The sequence below is a fragment of the Macaca thibetana genome, chromosome 19 (assembly GCF_024542745.1).
Source record: "Macaca thibetana thibetana isolate TM-01 chromosome 19, ASM2454274v1, whole genome shotgun sequence".
Taxonomy (NCBI): Eukaryota; Metazoa; Chordata; class Mammalia; order Primates; family Cercopithecidae; genus Macaca; species Macaca thibetana.
In genome coordinates this window covers 25495658-25511764 of record NC_065596.1, presented here as the reverse complement: position 1 = coordinate 25511764, position 16107 = coordinate 25495658, and the positions used below count along the sequence as shown (strand labels likewise).

At 58.3% G+C, this 16107-nt stretch overlaps 1 protein-coding gene across 1 annotated transcript; it reads right to left on the bottom strand.

Moving 5' to 3' along the window:
- Positions 1-973: 973 nt before the first annotated feature.
- BCL3 (BCL3 transcription coactivator) lies at positions 974-12698 on the bottom strand. Its single transcript, XM_050772226.1, has 9 exons — positions 12350-12698; positions 9994-10147; positions 5032-5140; positions 4039-4243; positions 3844-3932; positions 3534-3611; positions 2840-3007; positions 2412-2529; positions 974-1584 (listed from the first exon to the last, which is right to left on the bottom strand). The coding sequence occupies exons 1-9, from the start codon at positions 12603-12605 to the stop codon at positions 1397-1399; spliced, it is 1365 nt and encodes a 454-aa protein (XP_050628183.1). The 5' UTR covers positions 12606-12698; the 3' UTR covers positions 974-1396.
- Positions 12699-16107: the final 3409 nt, after the last annotated feature.

The window sequence follows — 16107 nt, the reverse complement described above, 5'->3', positions numbered from 1 at the left end:
GCCAATGTGGCAAAACCCCGTCTCTACTAAAAATACAAAAATTAGCCAGGCGTGCTGGTGCGCGCCTGTAGTCCCAGTTACTTAGGGGGCTGGGGCAGGAGAATCTCTTGAACCCAGGAGGTGGAGGTTGCAGTGAGCCGAGATCGTGCCATTGCACTCTAGCCTGGGCGACAGAGTGAGACTCCGTCTCAAAACAAAAAAACAACAAAAAAACCACAGATGTGGTCCATTAGAGAGGCCCCCTGGAACCACTGAGTAAAAGTGCCTCACGCCATGTGAGGCAGTCACACCTCAACAATCACAGCATCACCCCAGATTCAATGTTAGGAACACTCCCAAACACCACACACTCGGCCAGCCAGAGATGACTGGGGCTGAAGTCAGCTGTGGGTTATCACCGGGACCCCCACACTACAGAAACACATATGCCCGGGCTCACTACGGAATCCAACAGGGTGCCCTGGAAAGATATCACACACTGGCCAGGTGCGGTGGTTCATGCCTGTAATCCCAGCACTTTGGGAGGCTGACATGGGAGGATCATGAGGTCAGGAGTTCGAGACCAGCCTGACCAACATGGTGAAACCCCATCTCTACTAAAAATACAAAAATTAGCCGGGCGTGGTGGAGCACGCCTGTAATCCCAGCTACTCAGGAGGCTGAGGCAGGAGAATCGCTTGAACTTGGGAGGCGGAGGTTGCAGTGAGCCGAGATCGTGCCACTGCGCTCCAGCTTGGGTGACAGAGCAAGACTCTGTCTTGGGGAAATAAAAAAAAGATACCACACACCATGTTCTCCTTAGAAACAATGGCACAGTGACAATGATGGCAACATTCACAATCAAACACACCAGAAGTCCCAGAGTGATACACAGGAGATTGTCTGAGACTCACAACATCACTCTGGGAGTCAACTGGATTCAGTGCACTTCCGCCAGGTCCATCTCATGAAAGAGGCCCATGCACCCAAGGGATATGGTACAAAAATAGTTTATTACAAAAGAAATCCAACCAAAATGCTTAATAATTTACATCGTGATCCGTGTCTGTTACAGCCCACCTCTCCCCTCCTCAGTTGTCTGGTAGAGTGTGGAGGGGAGTGGCTGTTCCCTGGGTCCACCAGCTCTGGGAGGGGACACGGAAATGGAAGATGTGGGTGGCATTCCGGACAGGGACTGGTGCCTGAGAATACTGGGGTCAGAGTTCTGGGCAGGGAGCGAGATGGGGGAACTGTGCTCAGAAGAGGGGCTGTATGGGTAGGTGCATGTGCTTCTGTGCAAATCCTGGTCCCGAAGATGGGGGGGGGCAGAGTGAGATCTTCACAGTTTCCAGAAGGGTTGACCCCACAGGGCAGGGGGCCCCTCCTCATGAGTCCAAGATCTGCCCCCCCATCCCCCTCAGCTGCCTCCTGGAGCTGGGGAGGAGGGCACCGGCCTGCCAGGGCCTCGGAGGACCCCGGCAAAGGGCAGGAAGGCAGGTGGAGATGGGGAAGGAAGGAAGAAATTGGGAGGAGCCATGGGGAATCCAGGGGGGTCCTTGGGGGGAGACTGGGAGGGTGAGGAGGACGGTGATGCAGAGAGAAGACCTGAGGAAGGAAGAGAGACAGAGGGGGAGGGTGGTGAGAGGCTAGACCCAGAGAGCAGGGGCTGGGGCCTGAGATCTGGGTCTAAGGGAGGAGGGACTGGGGGTCTGAAGGAGGAGGGGCTGGGGGTCTGGACTCTTGGATCTGAGGAAGGAGGTGCAGGAGGTCTGAGGGAGAAGGGGCTAGGGGTCTAAAGTCCTGGGTCTGAGGAAAGAGGCATTGGGGACCTAGACTCCTGGGTCTGAAGGAAAAGGGGCTGGGGGTCTGAAGGAAGAGGGGCTGGGGGTCTGAAGGAGAAGAGGCCAGGGGTGTGGACTCCTGGGTCTGAGGGAGGAGGGGCTGGGGGTCTGAGGGAGGAGGGGCTGGGAATCTGGATTCCTGGGTCTGAGGGAGGAGGGGCTGAGGTTTGAGAGAAGAGGGACTGGGGGTGTGAGGGAAGAGGGGTTGAAGTCTGAGGGAGGAGGGGCTGGGAATCTGGATTCCTGGGTCTGAGGGAGGAGGGGCTGAGGTTTGAGAGAAGAGGGACTGGGGGTGTGAGGGAAGAGGGGCTGAAGTCTGAGGGAGGAGGGGCTGGGGGGGGGTCTGGTGGAGGAGGGGCTGCGGTCTGAAGGAGGAGGGGCCAGGGGTCTGGACTCCTGGGTCTGAGGGAGGAGGCTAGGGGCCTGGAATCCTGGGGCTGAGGAAGGAGGGGGTACGGTTTGGGATTCCTGTGTCTGAGAGAGGAGGCTAGGGGCCTGGACTCTTGGATCTGAGGGAGGAGGGGCGTGGGTTGGGATTCCTGGGTCTGAGGGAGGAGGCGCCAGGGCTGGAGGTTGGGAGCGGTTTCTCACCATTGGAGCTAAGGCGGCTGCTGCTCTCGGGGGAGGTGTTGGCGCTCCGGTCAGGGGAGGGGTCTGGCTGGGAGGTGGAAGCAGGCCGGGCGGCCTTCCCCCTCAGGATGTCGATGACCTGTAGGAAGATGGGCGTCACCATAGAGCCACCCCTGCCTCACAGCCCTCTCTCCTTCTATCCCTCCTAGCTCACAGGATCCAGATGGTGGCCTCCATCTCTCATAGGAAAAGATGGGCAAGGCACTTCTTTTCTTGGTGCCAGTCTCTCCTCATTTCTGGAACTCACACCCTCGCTCTCAGAGACTCACCCACCCCCCACCACGCAGCGGCACAGACACCCTCACACCTCTGCGCTCTGGCACACTCTCCTGCCACCAGCCCGCGGACACACGTGTGCAAGGGGCATGCCCACAGCCGCCCCGGCTCACCCTGCGGCTGCGCGCCACCATCAGCGGCGTGTCGTTGTGGCAGTTCTTGAGGCTGCTGTCAGCGCCGCTGCGGACCAGTGTGCGCACCAGCGGGAGGAGCCCGCGGCCGGAAGCTGAGTGCAGCGCGGAGCTGCCGGAGTACATTTGTGCGTTCACGTTGGCGCCGTGCTGCGGGGCGGGAGGGCCGGGTCAGGAGGGCGCGCGGGTCACCCGGGGCAAGGGAACAGAGGCTGGAGGCCCGGGTAGGTGGCCGGCACGTTGGGCGGCACCGGATGGGGTGGGGTCACAGGAAGGTAGGAGCGACAGCCAAGGGCGGGCCAAGCGGGACTGCGCTGGCGGCGCTGAATGAACCGGAGCTGGACACCGAGGCCCGCGCCCCAAGGAGTTGGGGGGGCTGGAGGGGGGAAGGACAATGCGTGGACAGGGCCTAGCTGGAAGGTGGGGTCGGCCAGGCCAACGCAGGGCGGGGCCTAGGCCGTTGAGGGGGCAGGGGAGGAATGGGACATGTTCGTAGCCAGGGGCGTGGAGTCCGAGGGTTGAGAGAACTAGGCCTTAAAGGAAGGGTGAGAGCTGGACGAGGAGCAGGAGCAAGAGCCAGAACTGGAAGGCGGGGTCAGAGGTAGAGACTGGGGCCAGAGCCGGGTTGGGGTCAGAGGACAGGGTGGGCGCGAGGCTCAGGGGGCGCTGTACGCACCTGCAGCAGCAGCTGCACCATGCTAAGGCTGTTGTTTTCCACGGCGTGGATGAGCGGGGAGCGGCCGCTCTTAATGTCCTGCGGCGGGGAGGGAAGGTCTTTGAGTTTCTCCAAGCTCTGCTCCAGCAGCTGGCGACCCGCATCCCGACCGCATCCCATTCGTGGGGTCCAGCCTCTCTCTTGGGTCGGATACTCCAAGCCCCGCCCCACGCGGGCGCTCTCCCACGCCAGCCCCACACTGGCCCCGCCCCCGACAAGACCCCGCCCCTGCTAAGGCCCGGCTCCCTCCCAGCTCCTAGTGCGCGCTCACCACGGCGTCGATGTCTGCACCGCGCTCCAGTAAGAGCTGCACGGTTTCTTGGCACTCTGTGTTCACTGCCACGTGCAGGGCGGTGAGCCCTGAGGGAGGGGAAGGCTTGGTGAAACCTAGGCCTGGGGCTTTGCGGACGCTGATGGACTCCAGGTCCGCTGGATAGCCCAGCCGTGCCCCGCGGTAGATACTTACCGTCGTAATTGCGGGCCTCCAGGTCCAACGTGCCAGGAGCTGCGCTGTCCAGCAGGGCTCGCAGGCAGGTTGGGCTGCGGTGCTCGCACGCCAGGTGGGCGGCCGTCTGGCCATGGCGGTCCAGCGCCATGGGGCTGGCACCAGCTGTCACCAGGAGCCGGACCACAGACGGTAATGTGGTGATCACAGCCAGGTGGAGCGGTGTCTGGGGAACAGTGACTGTGAGGGACCTGTGTCCAGCCCTGCTCTCTAGTCCTGCCTCCCTCAGGTTTTCTGAACCCTTACTCCTCATCCTGCAGTCTTCCCCAGGAACAGAAACCTGAGACACCTCCTGTCTCAGATTCAAGAGTGGGGGACCCATGCTCCTCCTTCCCCAGGACCCAGAAGACTGGGCCTCCAACCTCCTCTTTCCCTAGTACCGGGATTCTGGGTCCCCAGCCCCCTCCGTCTTCATCTAGGAGGTCTTTAGGCTCCCTCCCTCTCAGGAACAAGGAGTCCAAGACCCAGAGCCCTTCTTCCCCAGGAACCGGGAGCCTGGAGCACCTCGCTACTTAGAGTCCAGACCCCCAGCCCTCCTCCCTCAGACCCAGGAGCCCAAGCCCCCAGCCCTCCTCCCTCAGACCCAGGAGCCCAAGCCCCCAGCCCTCCTCCCTCAGACCCAGGAGCCCAAGCCCCCAGCCCTCCTCCTTCAGACCCAGGAGCCCAAGCCCCCAGCCCTCCTCCTTCAGACCCAGGAGCCCAAGCCCCCAGCCCTCCTCCCTCAGACCCAGGAGCCCAAGCCCCCAGCCCTCCTTCCTCAGACTCAGGAGCCCAGGCCCGCAGCCCTCCTCCCTCAGACCCAGGGGTCCAGGCCCCAACCCCTCCTTCCTCAGACCCAGGAGTCCAGGCCCCCCACCCCTCCTCCTTCAGACCCAGGGGTCCAGGTCCCCAGACCCTCCTCCCTCAGACCCAGGAGTCCAGGCCCCAGCCCTCCTCCCTCAGACCCAGCCTCACCTGCCGTAGGTTGTTGTAGATGTCGAGCTCCCGGCCCCCCTGCTGGAAGAGGTTGACCAGTCGGTGCACAGCTGGCAGGTTACCCTGCACCACAGCAATATGGAGAGGCCTGGGGGTAGGGGAATGAAAGAATCACAGGCATTAGGAGCTGTTCACCTCTCACCCTCATGCTGTTGGCACATAACTCCAATGTGTTGAGTGCTTTGGAAATGTCCCCAGTATCCAAACACTTCTCCCCACACACTCCTTCCATCCTGATTTACCACCCACTCCTTCCCTCCTGCTTTAGCCACCACTGGCTCCCTGCTGGTCTAGCACAGTTCCATCCTCATGGTTTTCCTGATTCCACCTATGCTCTACTGTCTGTCCCCCACACAACAGCCACAGGGACCCTTTTGTTTTATTTTATTTGTTTGAGATGGAGTCTTGCTCTGTCGCCTAGGCTGGAGTGCAGTGGTGCTGTCTCACGCTCACTGCAATCTCTGCCTCCTGGGTTCAAGCGATCATCCAACCTCAGCCTCCCAAGTAGCTGGGATTACAGGCATGTGCCATCACGCCCAGCTAATTTTTGTATTTTTAGTAGAGACAGGGTTTCACCATGTTGGCCAGGCTGGTCTCTAACTGCTGGGTTCAAGTGATCCTCCTGTTTCAGCCTCCCGCAAGTGCTGGGATTACAGGCATGAGCCACCATGCCCAGTCTGGAACAAAAGTTTTGACTAAAAGGGAGATAAGGACAAACTGGGATGGGGCCATTGTTCTGGAGGCTATACAGCCCAGAACCCCCTTCCAGACTGAAGGACTTACTCCCTCAGCTTCTGGGAAGATCATCAGCTTTCAGACCATTTGGGAATTACCCTCAGCTGAAGAGAGCTGCTTGCCCAAGGTCACGCCCCATGTGAATCAAGAGCAGTTGCCCTTCAATGGCATCCAGTCACTGGTTAATGCCAGCGTAGAAGGCCTAGCCTCCTGACCCCAATGCTGAAGGCCATTCCAGCTTCAATATTCTCTGTGGGATGGCTGAGGCCGCGCAGAGGCGACACTGCAGCTCAACTTCTCCTTCTGCCCAGATGGGCTTCCTTCATCCCACAGGTGTTGATGGAGAGCATTTCCAAGGAACTTCCTGCTCAGTTTCCAGAGACCCCAACCTGGAACAGCTATTTGGAGACTGATGTGTGTGTGTGCGCGCGCGCGTGCGTGTGCACACCTGTGCATGTTTGCTTGGGATGGGGGACAGAGTGGAGGACCCAAGGAGGCCTGTGTGTACACAGTGGGCGGCAGGATCTTTATTTAAAGTCTGTTTACTGAGTAATTCCTTTCTCACCACCACTCGTCTCTCTCGTGGAATGTGTCTGTAGAATCCAGTTTAAACCAGCCTCCCAGGTGGTTCTGATGGAAATGAAGAAATCCTGGGGCCAGAGTTGCAAATTGGGCCACAACCCCTCCTAGCCTAGCCGTGTGCTAGGGCAAAGCCATGGCGGCCTTTTGGAGCCTCAGTTTTCTGCTAGGTGAAGTACAGCGCCCACATGCCAGGGTGCGATCACGCAGGTGAATTGCTGAACCTGACTCCTAATTCGTGAAAAACCAAATTTAAAAATAAAACGTTGAGGGAGGGGCCGGTGTCCCTGGTAAGGCTCCTCGCTTCTCTGCATCTCCCAGGACCCCTGGCCTAGGTCCCTCTCGGGGCGGCCAGGGTTAAGTGAGGGCAGACGGAGCGAATGATTTCAGAGAAACCGTCCAGGCCTGAGTTCCCATAAACGCGCGGGCCGCAGGGGGTGGGGCGGGGCTGGAGGAAGTGGGGACGGGAGGGGCGACCCAGCCCTCGGACTTCCAGTAACAGGTCTGCTGGGCGGGGCTCCGCTTCCTGCTCCCGGGGGAGGGAAGCCTGTCCCGCCGGGGATCTACCCTGGCCACCCCCGGCACCCCAACTTCCATCCTCGAATGGGGCGGGGGAAAGGGGAGCCCAGCCAAAGAAGACCTAGCTCCCTTGAGGTGTGTGTGTTGTGGGGGGGGGGGCATATAATCCCGAGTCCTCCAGCCTGGGGGACCCTCTGGAACTCCACCCGTTAGGGTTCAGACTCCAGCTGGCTGCAAGTCCTCCTTATCCCGGCATCCACTCCCAACATCTCTCTGGGAGCCAGAAATAGCCCTAACTCTTCTTTAAGAATAAGGACGTCCCCCGTCCTTCGGAGCTCCAGGATCCCAAACTACCTTGCCTGTCCTTGTCCCCTCAGAGACCCAGACATACAGCGCCTCAATCCCTGCCCTTTTGGGGACACTGACTTTCAGGCCCCTCGGCGTGAGCAGTTTCACCCGCCCAGCGCTTAGAATGTCCTGCCGCCGCTGTCGTGAAATTCTTAAGTTTTGAGCAAGGGACTGCAAATTTCTGTATCTGGTCCTGCCCCTAAAGTCCCTCTGAGTGCCAGGTCCCCAAGCTGCCAAGCTGCTCCTCATCCCCTCGGAGATTAAGGAATACAGTTTCCCAACTTCTGCCTTCTGAGACTCAGAACATCCCCCCACCCCGCCCCCCGTCATCCCGCCCCCTCCCCAGGTTTCTAGCTGCCCAGTCCCTAACCTCTTGGGGGTCCAAATGCCCCAAGGCTCGTACCCGCCTGTGAGAAGATGCAAGCCCAGCCTCCCAACCTTTTGGCTTCTGCGGGGACCCAGACTTAGCGTCCCCCGCCCTCCTCGCCCCCACTGCCCGCCCCCGCGGGTGTGAAGTGGAGCCGGTGGCGCAGGCTGGGGCCGGGCCGCTGCCCGTTCCGGTAAAGTCTCAGCCCCAGCGGAAGGGGTTAAGGTTGGAGGAAGCGCCAGGAGGGGGGAGGCTGCGAGTGAGTGACGGGTGCTGACGTGGGGGAGGCAGAGCAGCTGGGTTGCGGTCAAGTTCTGCGGGAAGGGATTTCCCCCAGCAGGCAGCTGAGGCAGAAGTGTTTGCCTTGGGGGAGAGTCGGGGAGGGAAGGTGGGGGGAGGGCCCGGGACTGGAGACTGGTGGGCCGAGCGGCCTCTAGCAAGCACACTGCTTTTCAACGGCATGGAGAGTTCACCCCTGGGGGCAGAGACTAATTAAGTCCACTTCATAGATGACCCCCCAGAGGTACCTAGAAGGGGAGGGAACTAGGTTTTATTAGCTCTTTATAATCTCAGCCACTTTCTCCTGCTAGGGCTCTCAAGATGGCCTGCAACCACCCTGGGAGCTCTGCTCAAACACTACCCATTTCCATGCATTGAGCACTTACTCTTTGCCCAGCCCTGTTCTGTGCACTGTATTAAAACATGTATACAAGATCTCACTGAATCCTGATTGTGATAGGTGCTATTATGAGATCCAGTTTCCGAATAGGGAAACTGAGACTCAGTGACATGAAATCACTCAGTGGGCCAGTGGCGGAGCAGCCCCCCTGCTACTTCTCTGCAGAAGTAGGCCTGTTCATCTCTACCTGTGGTTTCCAGGCCCCAGACTAATTCTCACATAAACGCTTTGTATAAATCATGTCATTTCTTCCTCCCAGAGACCCTCACACGTGATGGTTCCTGTTTTTACAGAGAGGGAAACTGAGGCATAGAGTGAGGAGAAAGTGGCCATGCTGAGATTCAAACCCAGGTCGATAGAATAATAAGAATCATGATGCTCAATTGTAGTGAGTGCTTACTATGTGCTAGGCACAGACTAAACCCTCCCGTGCAACACTTCTCAGCAGCCTCACAAACATGTTCTTCAAACTGCAGGTGATAAACCGTGGGGGTTATGAAATCAGTTTAGGGGATCTTCAAATTAATGTAGTGGGCTGTGACCACAAAACAATGAAGTCGACTAGAATAGAAAATGGCAAAGTAAAGCTGTAAAGCTGGGCTCGGTGGCTCGCACCTGTAATCTCAGCACTTTGGGAGGCTGAGGTGGGAACATGACTTGAGCCCAGGAGTTTGAGACCAGTCTGGACAACATAGCAAGACCACCATGTCACTACAAAAATATATATATATATATTAGACAGGTGTGGGAGGAGTGCCTGTGGTCCCAGTTACTCAGGAGGCTGAGGCGGGAGGATCACCTGAGCCCAAGAGATCAAGGCTACAGTGAGCTATGATTGCACCACTGCACTCCAGCCTGGGTGACAGATCGAGACCCTGTCTCAGAAAAAAAAATAGAAAAAAAAGAAAAAAAAAAGAAAAAAAGAAAATGTTAAAGTAGAACCCACATAGTAAGGGTGAGTATTGTTTCATTTTGTGCAATTTTAATTTCAGGTTTGTGTGTGTGTGTGTGTGTGTGTGTGTGTGCTGGGTTTGAGATAAAGTAATAGTAATATTAACAAACACTCAACATTTATGCCAGGTCCAGTGATAGGAGTTTTACATGTATAATTCATATAGTAAGTTAATCAATGAACTGTCTTTCTTAAGTTGTGATAAAAAATCTGAAGACCACTGTTCCAAAAATAGTGTTCTAGGGGTGGGCTTGGGGCTCATGCCTGTAATCCCAGCATTTTGGGAGGCCAAGGTGAGTGGATCACTGGAGGTCAGGAGTTGGAGACCAGTCTGGCCAACATGGTGAAACCCTGTCTCTATCAAAAAATACAAAACTTAGCTGGGCGTGGCAGTGGGCACCTGTAGTCTCAGCTACTGGGGAGGTTGAGGCACGAGACTTGCTTGAACCTGGGAGGTGGAGGTTGCAGTATGCCGAGATCGTGCCACTGCACTCCAGCCTGGGCGACAGAGTGAGACCCTGTCTCAAAAATCAAAAACAAAAACCAAACAAAAATAGTGTCCTAGGAAGTAAATGCTTTCCGGGTGCCCATTATTCAGAGGAGGAAACTGAGGCTCAGAGAGGGGAAGGGCCTTATTCAAGGTCACACAGCCTGTGGTGGAGACCGAGTTCTGACTCAGGTCCACGGGAGCTGAGTGGCCCTGTGTTATGGACAGCTGGTCTTCCCAACCACCCCTCCCCTTAATAGGGGACTATCACTCACGTGTCTCCGTCCTCATCTGCTCGGGTGGCCATGGCGATGTCAGCAGAAAGGGGGTGTTCCATGGGGCACATCATGGGGTACAGGGGTGTAGGCAGGTTCACCAGAGGAAACGGGGAGCCCATGGTCCGAGTGGGGTACAAAGGCAGTAAGGCTCCTAGGCAATGGAGGACAGAGGAGGGACATGGGTGAGGCCACACTCACAGACCCTCAACCTGCTCCCCACTTCTAGATCGCTCCCTACTTCTAGATCTTTGCTCCTGCAGTGTCACCTACCTTTTCTCCCAGGTCCCTTTTGCATCCTATACTGGGTCCTCAGGGCCTAAAACAAACCCCCTTCCACATCCCTCCTCTGGGCTCCGGCAGCTTCCTCTCCCTCCAGGGCTGGTCACCCTTATTGTCACTTATCTTCTGACCCCAATCTCCAATCAGACAAAGGGTCCCTTAAGAACAGAGGGCGCACCCATCATCACCTAGCAGGGAACCCGAGGGACTGTCTGCGGAGTGATTGTGTGGCTGATGAAGAGCTGGGTGCAGGGTGTGGGATAAATGTAGAGTGGGTTTGGAGAGAATGGAGGGAGAGAGGAGGTGTCACCAGAAGCCTGTTCAAACTGTTTTTGAGATGGAGTCTTGCTCTGTTGCCCAGACTGGAGTGCAGTGGCACGATCTTGCCTCACTGCAACCTCCGCCTCCCAGGTTCAAGCGATTCTCCTGCCTCAGCCTCCCAGGTAGCTGGAATTACAGATGCTCACCACCACGTGTGGGTAATTTTAGATCAAACTGTTAAAAAAAGGGGCCATGGCAGGCCGGGGGCAGTGGCTCGTGCCTCTAACACCAATACTTTGGGAGGCCGAGGCGGGTGGATCACCTGAGCTCAGGAGTTCAATACTAGTCTGTGCAACATGGTGAAACCCTGTCTCCACTAAAAATACAAAAATTAGCCAGGTGTGGTGGTGCATGCCTGTAATCCCAGCTACTCGGGAGGCCGAGGCACAAGAATTGCTTGAACTTGGGAGGCGGAGGTTGCAATGAGCTGAGATCACGCCAATGCACTTCAGCCTGGGTGACAGAGCAAAACTCTGTCTCAAAAAAACAAAACAAAGCAAAACATAAACAAAAGGCGGGGGACCACAGCAGCAGGCAAATCTATACCAACCCATCACACAGACGGGGAAAACTGAGGCCTGCGTTCTTACTCTTGGAATGGGAAAGCTGGGAGGCCGTGGCAGAACTCCTGACGCATATAGCTTGAGGCTCTCCAGCTGTCACCCTGATGGGGTGGAAGGTGCAGAAACTACCTAAAGTCTTGGGGCTCTGGAGAAGGGCTCTCTGCAGCTTTGGGGGTCAATTGGGGATGGTGACACGGCTACAGCTGTGCTAGGGGACACCCCTTCTTGAGATCAGGGATGGAGATGGGTTGGAGAGAAAAGTGTGTGGTCTTTGTCCTCTGCTGATCCTTGTGGGTCCTCTGTTCTTGAACTCCCAAGTTTCCAGGTCCCCGTATCTCCAATACCAGGCCTTGGGGCCCTGAGGCTTTCTGTCTGGAGACCCCTGAATCTTTCATCCTGCCTCTAAATTACCCAGAGTCTCAGAATTACCCAATCTTAGGATCCTCAGTCCCCCGATCCCCTCCGGCCCACCTGATCTTGACCTCAAATAGGACCCTGATCGCTTGTGGTCCCACATAACTGAGTACCCAGAACCCCGGGTCTCTGTTCCCCTGGGTCCTCAAGACCCCCTGGTATCTGGGTCCCTGGAGCTCTGGTTCATTCCCTTGGATCCTTGTGATCCCAGGTATTGGGGTGCTCAGAACCCCATCTCTGTTTTCATAATGCCCATGTCTCCAGATATCTTGGGTTCCTGAGATTGTGACATCCTGAGATCCTCAGTATCTGTCTCCTTAGAACCCCAGTCTCTGTTACCCTGACTTCCTTTGATTCTAATAGCAGGATACAAGGAACCCCAGTTTCTCCAGCCCAGCTCAGCTTCCTCATAACCCTACACATCTGGTTTAAAAGCTTGTACTTTTTTGTCCCCAGGACACCAGGCTCTGTGTCCTGATTCCCTGACACCCCCATATTTGCACCAGTGGGCATTGTCCCTGGCCCCCCCATGTCACTCAGCCCCTGGGCTCTGCCCCCCAGGGTCCCCAAACCCCCAGATGCCTGTGTCCCAAGGCACAGCTTACTGGCTCCCTGATGATCTCCTATCTGTATCCCTGGAACCTGGGGTTATATCCTCTTGTCCCCCAGGTTCCTGGAGATAGACGGGTTTGTGCCTCCAGCTGTGTCTCCTGGCTCTGGTGACCCTATGCTCTGTGTGGCTCCTACCAGGCCCAGACCCTCGGGGGGCCACTCACCCGGGTAGTACAGCGCCTCCGGCCTGGCCAGGCCGTGGGGGGGCCCGGGGACCGCCGGCAGGTCGCAGCCGCCGCGCAGGGGGTCCAGGGGGACAACAAGGCCCGCAGCGCCGCGGGGAGCGGCGGGCTCCGGGGAGGGCGCGCGCAGCGGGCGCTTGCGGAGCGGCAGTGCGGCGCCCGGGAGTCCGGCGGCCTTGGGTCGGGTGCGCAGGTCCACGGGCCCCTCGTCCATGGCCCCCGCGGGGCATCGGGGCATGGGGCCGCCGGGGACGGCGGCCGGAGAGCTGCTGGGCTCGGCTGCACGGGAGGGTGGTTTCGCCGGGCGCCGGGACTTCCCCTGCAGCCGGCTGAACTGAAGGGACTTTTGTCGGCCGGGGCGGTGCCGGCCGCCCGCCTCCCCGCCCCCGGCCCCCCCCGGGGCCACCCGTACGCCCCAGGGGTTTCCTGGACCCGCCGCTGCTCGCTCCGCTCTGCGGTGCAGCCTGCTGTGCGCCCCGCCCGCGCCGCGCCCCGCTTGCCCCCTCCCGGCCCGCGGCGCCCCGGGCAGCCAGGCCTTGGCGGGGGAGTGGGAGGAAAGGAGGGGTGGGGAGAGAGGAGGCGGGGTCGGAGGGTGGGGGGGTGTCTCTACCCCTGCTGCCAAGGGCCGCTCTCAGTCTCTCTGCCTCTGTTTTTATCTTTCTGGCTCTATCTCTCAGCCTCTCTATCGCTGAGTCTGTAACTGTCTCTCTGGTTCTCCTGTCTGAGTAGGTGTTTCTCTTCGCACCCCCGCGTTTGTCTCTGTATGCTCTGTTCGGTCTCTGTCTCTCTCTTTTGTCTCTTTGTGTCTGTCACCATCTCTCTGTCAGTTGCTGTCTGCTTCTCTGCCTCTCAGGAGGCCTTGGCATCTCTGGGACGCAGGTTCGAATGTCGGTTCCCACTTCCTCGCTGGGTGACCTTGGTCAAACACTTCCCCTCTCTGAGCCGTTTCCTCCTTAGTGGGAGTGAAGAGACGCACCCGGGGCAAGGACTGGCACTCGGCAGGCGGCCAGGAACGATTCCTCTCCCTCCTGTCTTCCATTTTCTGCCACTCCACGTGCCTCTTCGGCTGTGGGTCTAAAGGGGCTGGGGGTGGGGTGAGGGTGGGGAGCGCTCTACTGATTGTGTCTCTGTCCGCGTTGGGGGCCCTGCACCCAGCCAGGGCCCCCAGGGCACCGGGGTGGGTGCTCGGAAAATCCTAGGTGCACAGAGAGAAAGAGACATGGAGACAGGCGCAGAGATCTTGAGAGAAAGAGAGATAGCAAGAGACACAGACGCCAAGCCAGAGTCAGCGCGACCGAGGCCGGTGCTGCAGGAGAGGGGAGCAGTTTGGCTTCCCCCTTACTTCCCCTCCCACCGCGAAGAGGGGTTGATGGGTGGGGAACAAGCCAGGCGGGTTGGGGGCATGACTCAGGCAGGAGATGGGAGGGAAGGAGGGGGGAGGCGGGACTCTTCCCGGTCTCCTCCCCTTCTCTGCCTCTCCCCGCCCCGGGGTGGGGCCCCGAAGGTCCGGGGCTTTCCCGGATTTCCCTGGGGGCGGGGCAGCCGCTGGGGTTGAGTCCGGGTCACTGAGTCACAGGAGGCGGAGAGGGAGGCTTTGGGCACACAGAGGGCGGGGCATGGTGGCTGCACCCCAGACCTGCCCAGGGGGCTTGCGGCGTCTCTCTGGTTCTCTCCCCCGGTCTCCTTCTGTCTTCGCAACTTGCCTGACCTCCCTCTGGTTGTCTCCCGCCCTGCCCTCTGTCTCTGTCTCCCCATCTCTGTTGCTGTCTCTGTCCCCTGGGACCTTGAAAGTGGGTGTTGGGGCCCAGGGAAGGGACTTTGGCCGGACTCAGGCCCCACCCGAGTGGATCGTTAACCCAGGATGTGAGAAGTGGCTGTGGGGAGAGGCCTCATCCCTTCCCTCCCTGATCTTTTCTGCCTATCCCGCTTCATCGTAAAACATCCCGGGCACAGACATGTGTTCAAATTCTGCCTCTACCCCTTGCTCCGGGTGGGACCTTGGACAAGCCATTCCATCCTGAGACTCAGTTTGTTCTTCTGGAAAATGGGACCAATGGCAACCCCTGCCTGCTGGTGTTGCGAGGGCCACAGCAAAGGGAGAGGAGGAATTGGGTTGGATAGGCTGAGTTTTGTGTTCCCTGCCCACCCAACCCCACCCCTGGGGACCCTCAGACACAGGAGAGGGGCGTGGAGCACTACCCCACAGCACAGAAAGGAAAGCTGAAGTTTGGAGGGGTGAGGCTTAGGGTGGGGACCCTCAGAGGTAGGGTTGGAAGGACACCCAAGCCTGTCCCACTCCTGGCATCCCGGGGCAGGTGGTGCAGTGGTTCCAACCTAGCAGGACTGGAGAGGGGAGAAGATGTGATGGGTCCTGTGGGGGCTTCGAAGGGCTGGGAGAGAGATTCCCGCTGGGAGAGAGGGTGCTGCTGGGAGAGAGGGTGCTGCTGGGAGAGAGGGTACTGCTGGGAGAGAGGGTGCTGCTGGGAGAGAGGGTACTGAAAGTTCTCTGAGGTTGGATGAGGGATAATAGGGTCTGAAGGAGGAGGATCTGAAGAAGGAAGACAGGTCTGAGAGAGAAATAGATGGGTTAGTGGGAGGAGGGGGAGAGGATCTGAAGGAGGAGGTAAGAGTCTGAGGAAGGAGGCGAGGGTTTGAGAGAGGAGGTGAGGGTCTGAAGGAGGAGGCGGGGGTCTGAGGGAGAAGTTGAGGGTCTGAAGGAGGAGATAAGCATCTGAGGAAAGGGGCGAGGGTTTGAGAGAGGAGGTGAGGGTCTGAAGGAGGAGGTAAGGGTCTGGGGGAGGAGGTGAGGGAAGGGGAGAGTATCTGAGGGACAGCGCACAGTCTGAGGAGTCTGAGAAGCTCTAAGTGAGGAGACGCAGCTCTGAGGGAGGAGGAGAGAGTTGGAGGGGAAAGAGGAGTCTGAGGGAAGAAGATTTGGAGAGAGTCTGAGGGTAGAGGCCAGATCTGAGGGAGGAGAAAGAGGTTGGGGGAAAAGATCTGAGGGTGGAAGGCATGGACTAGGGGAGGAGGAGCTCATGGGGTGGAGGGGTAGAGAGGCGTGCCTCCGGAGCCAGCGGGGACCAAGGGGAGGGAAGGGAAGGGAGGCTGGGAGGCAGCCCCGCCCTGCAGCTGTCTTTAATTTCCCAGAATCTTCTGCTCTCAGGAAAGTCCCAGCTCCCATAGCAGCCTCCCTCCAATGTCGGGAACGGAGGATGCGGAACCAGGATGGCCGCCCCCACTGTTCCCCCCGCTCCTTGCACCCCAGACGGAAAGGACTAGGGTCTCCTTTCTCTGGGCCTTGGCCTCTGGAGGGCCCCCACCCGCAGGGGCAGCCCCTGGATGAGTCTCAGAAACTTCCCAGAGGAGGCCCGGAAGTTCTGCTTGGTGTCTAACCACTTTCCCCTCATGCAGGCCGCCCTTTGTACCTGTTCAGATCTCCTGCCCAGCTGCTGCTTCTTTTCCCCCAGCCCATCCTGGGAGAGGAAAGGCCAGGAATTTACCTGCTCAAAGTCCTGAGAGGGAAACGAAATTCCATCTGGAAGTCTGTAGGTTTGAGGCATCTTTCTTGCTCTTAGGGGCCTCAATTTCTCTTTCTAAGAGGAGAGAGTAGGGCTGGTCAGGGCCTAAGTTCCCATCTGGCTCAATTATTGGGTCTTGTCCTGCTTTTTTTTGAGACAAGATCTGGCTCTGTCTCCCAGGCTGAAGTGCAGTGGTGGGATCATAGCTCACTGTAGCCTTGA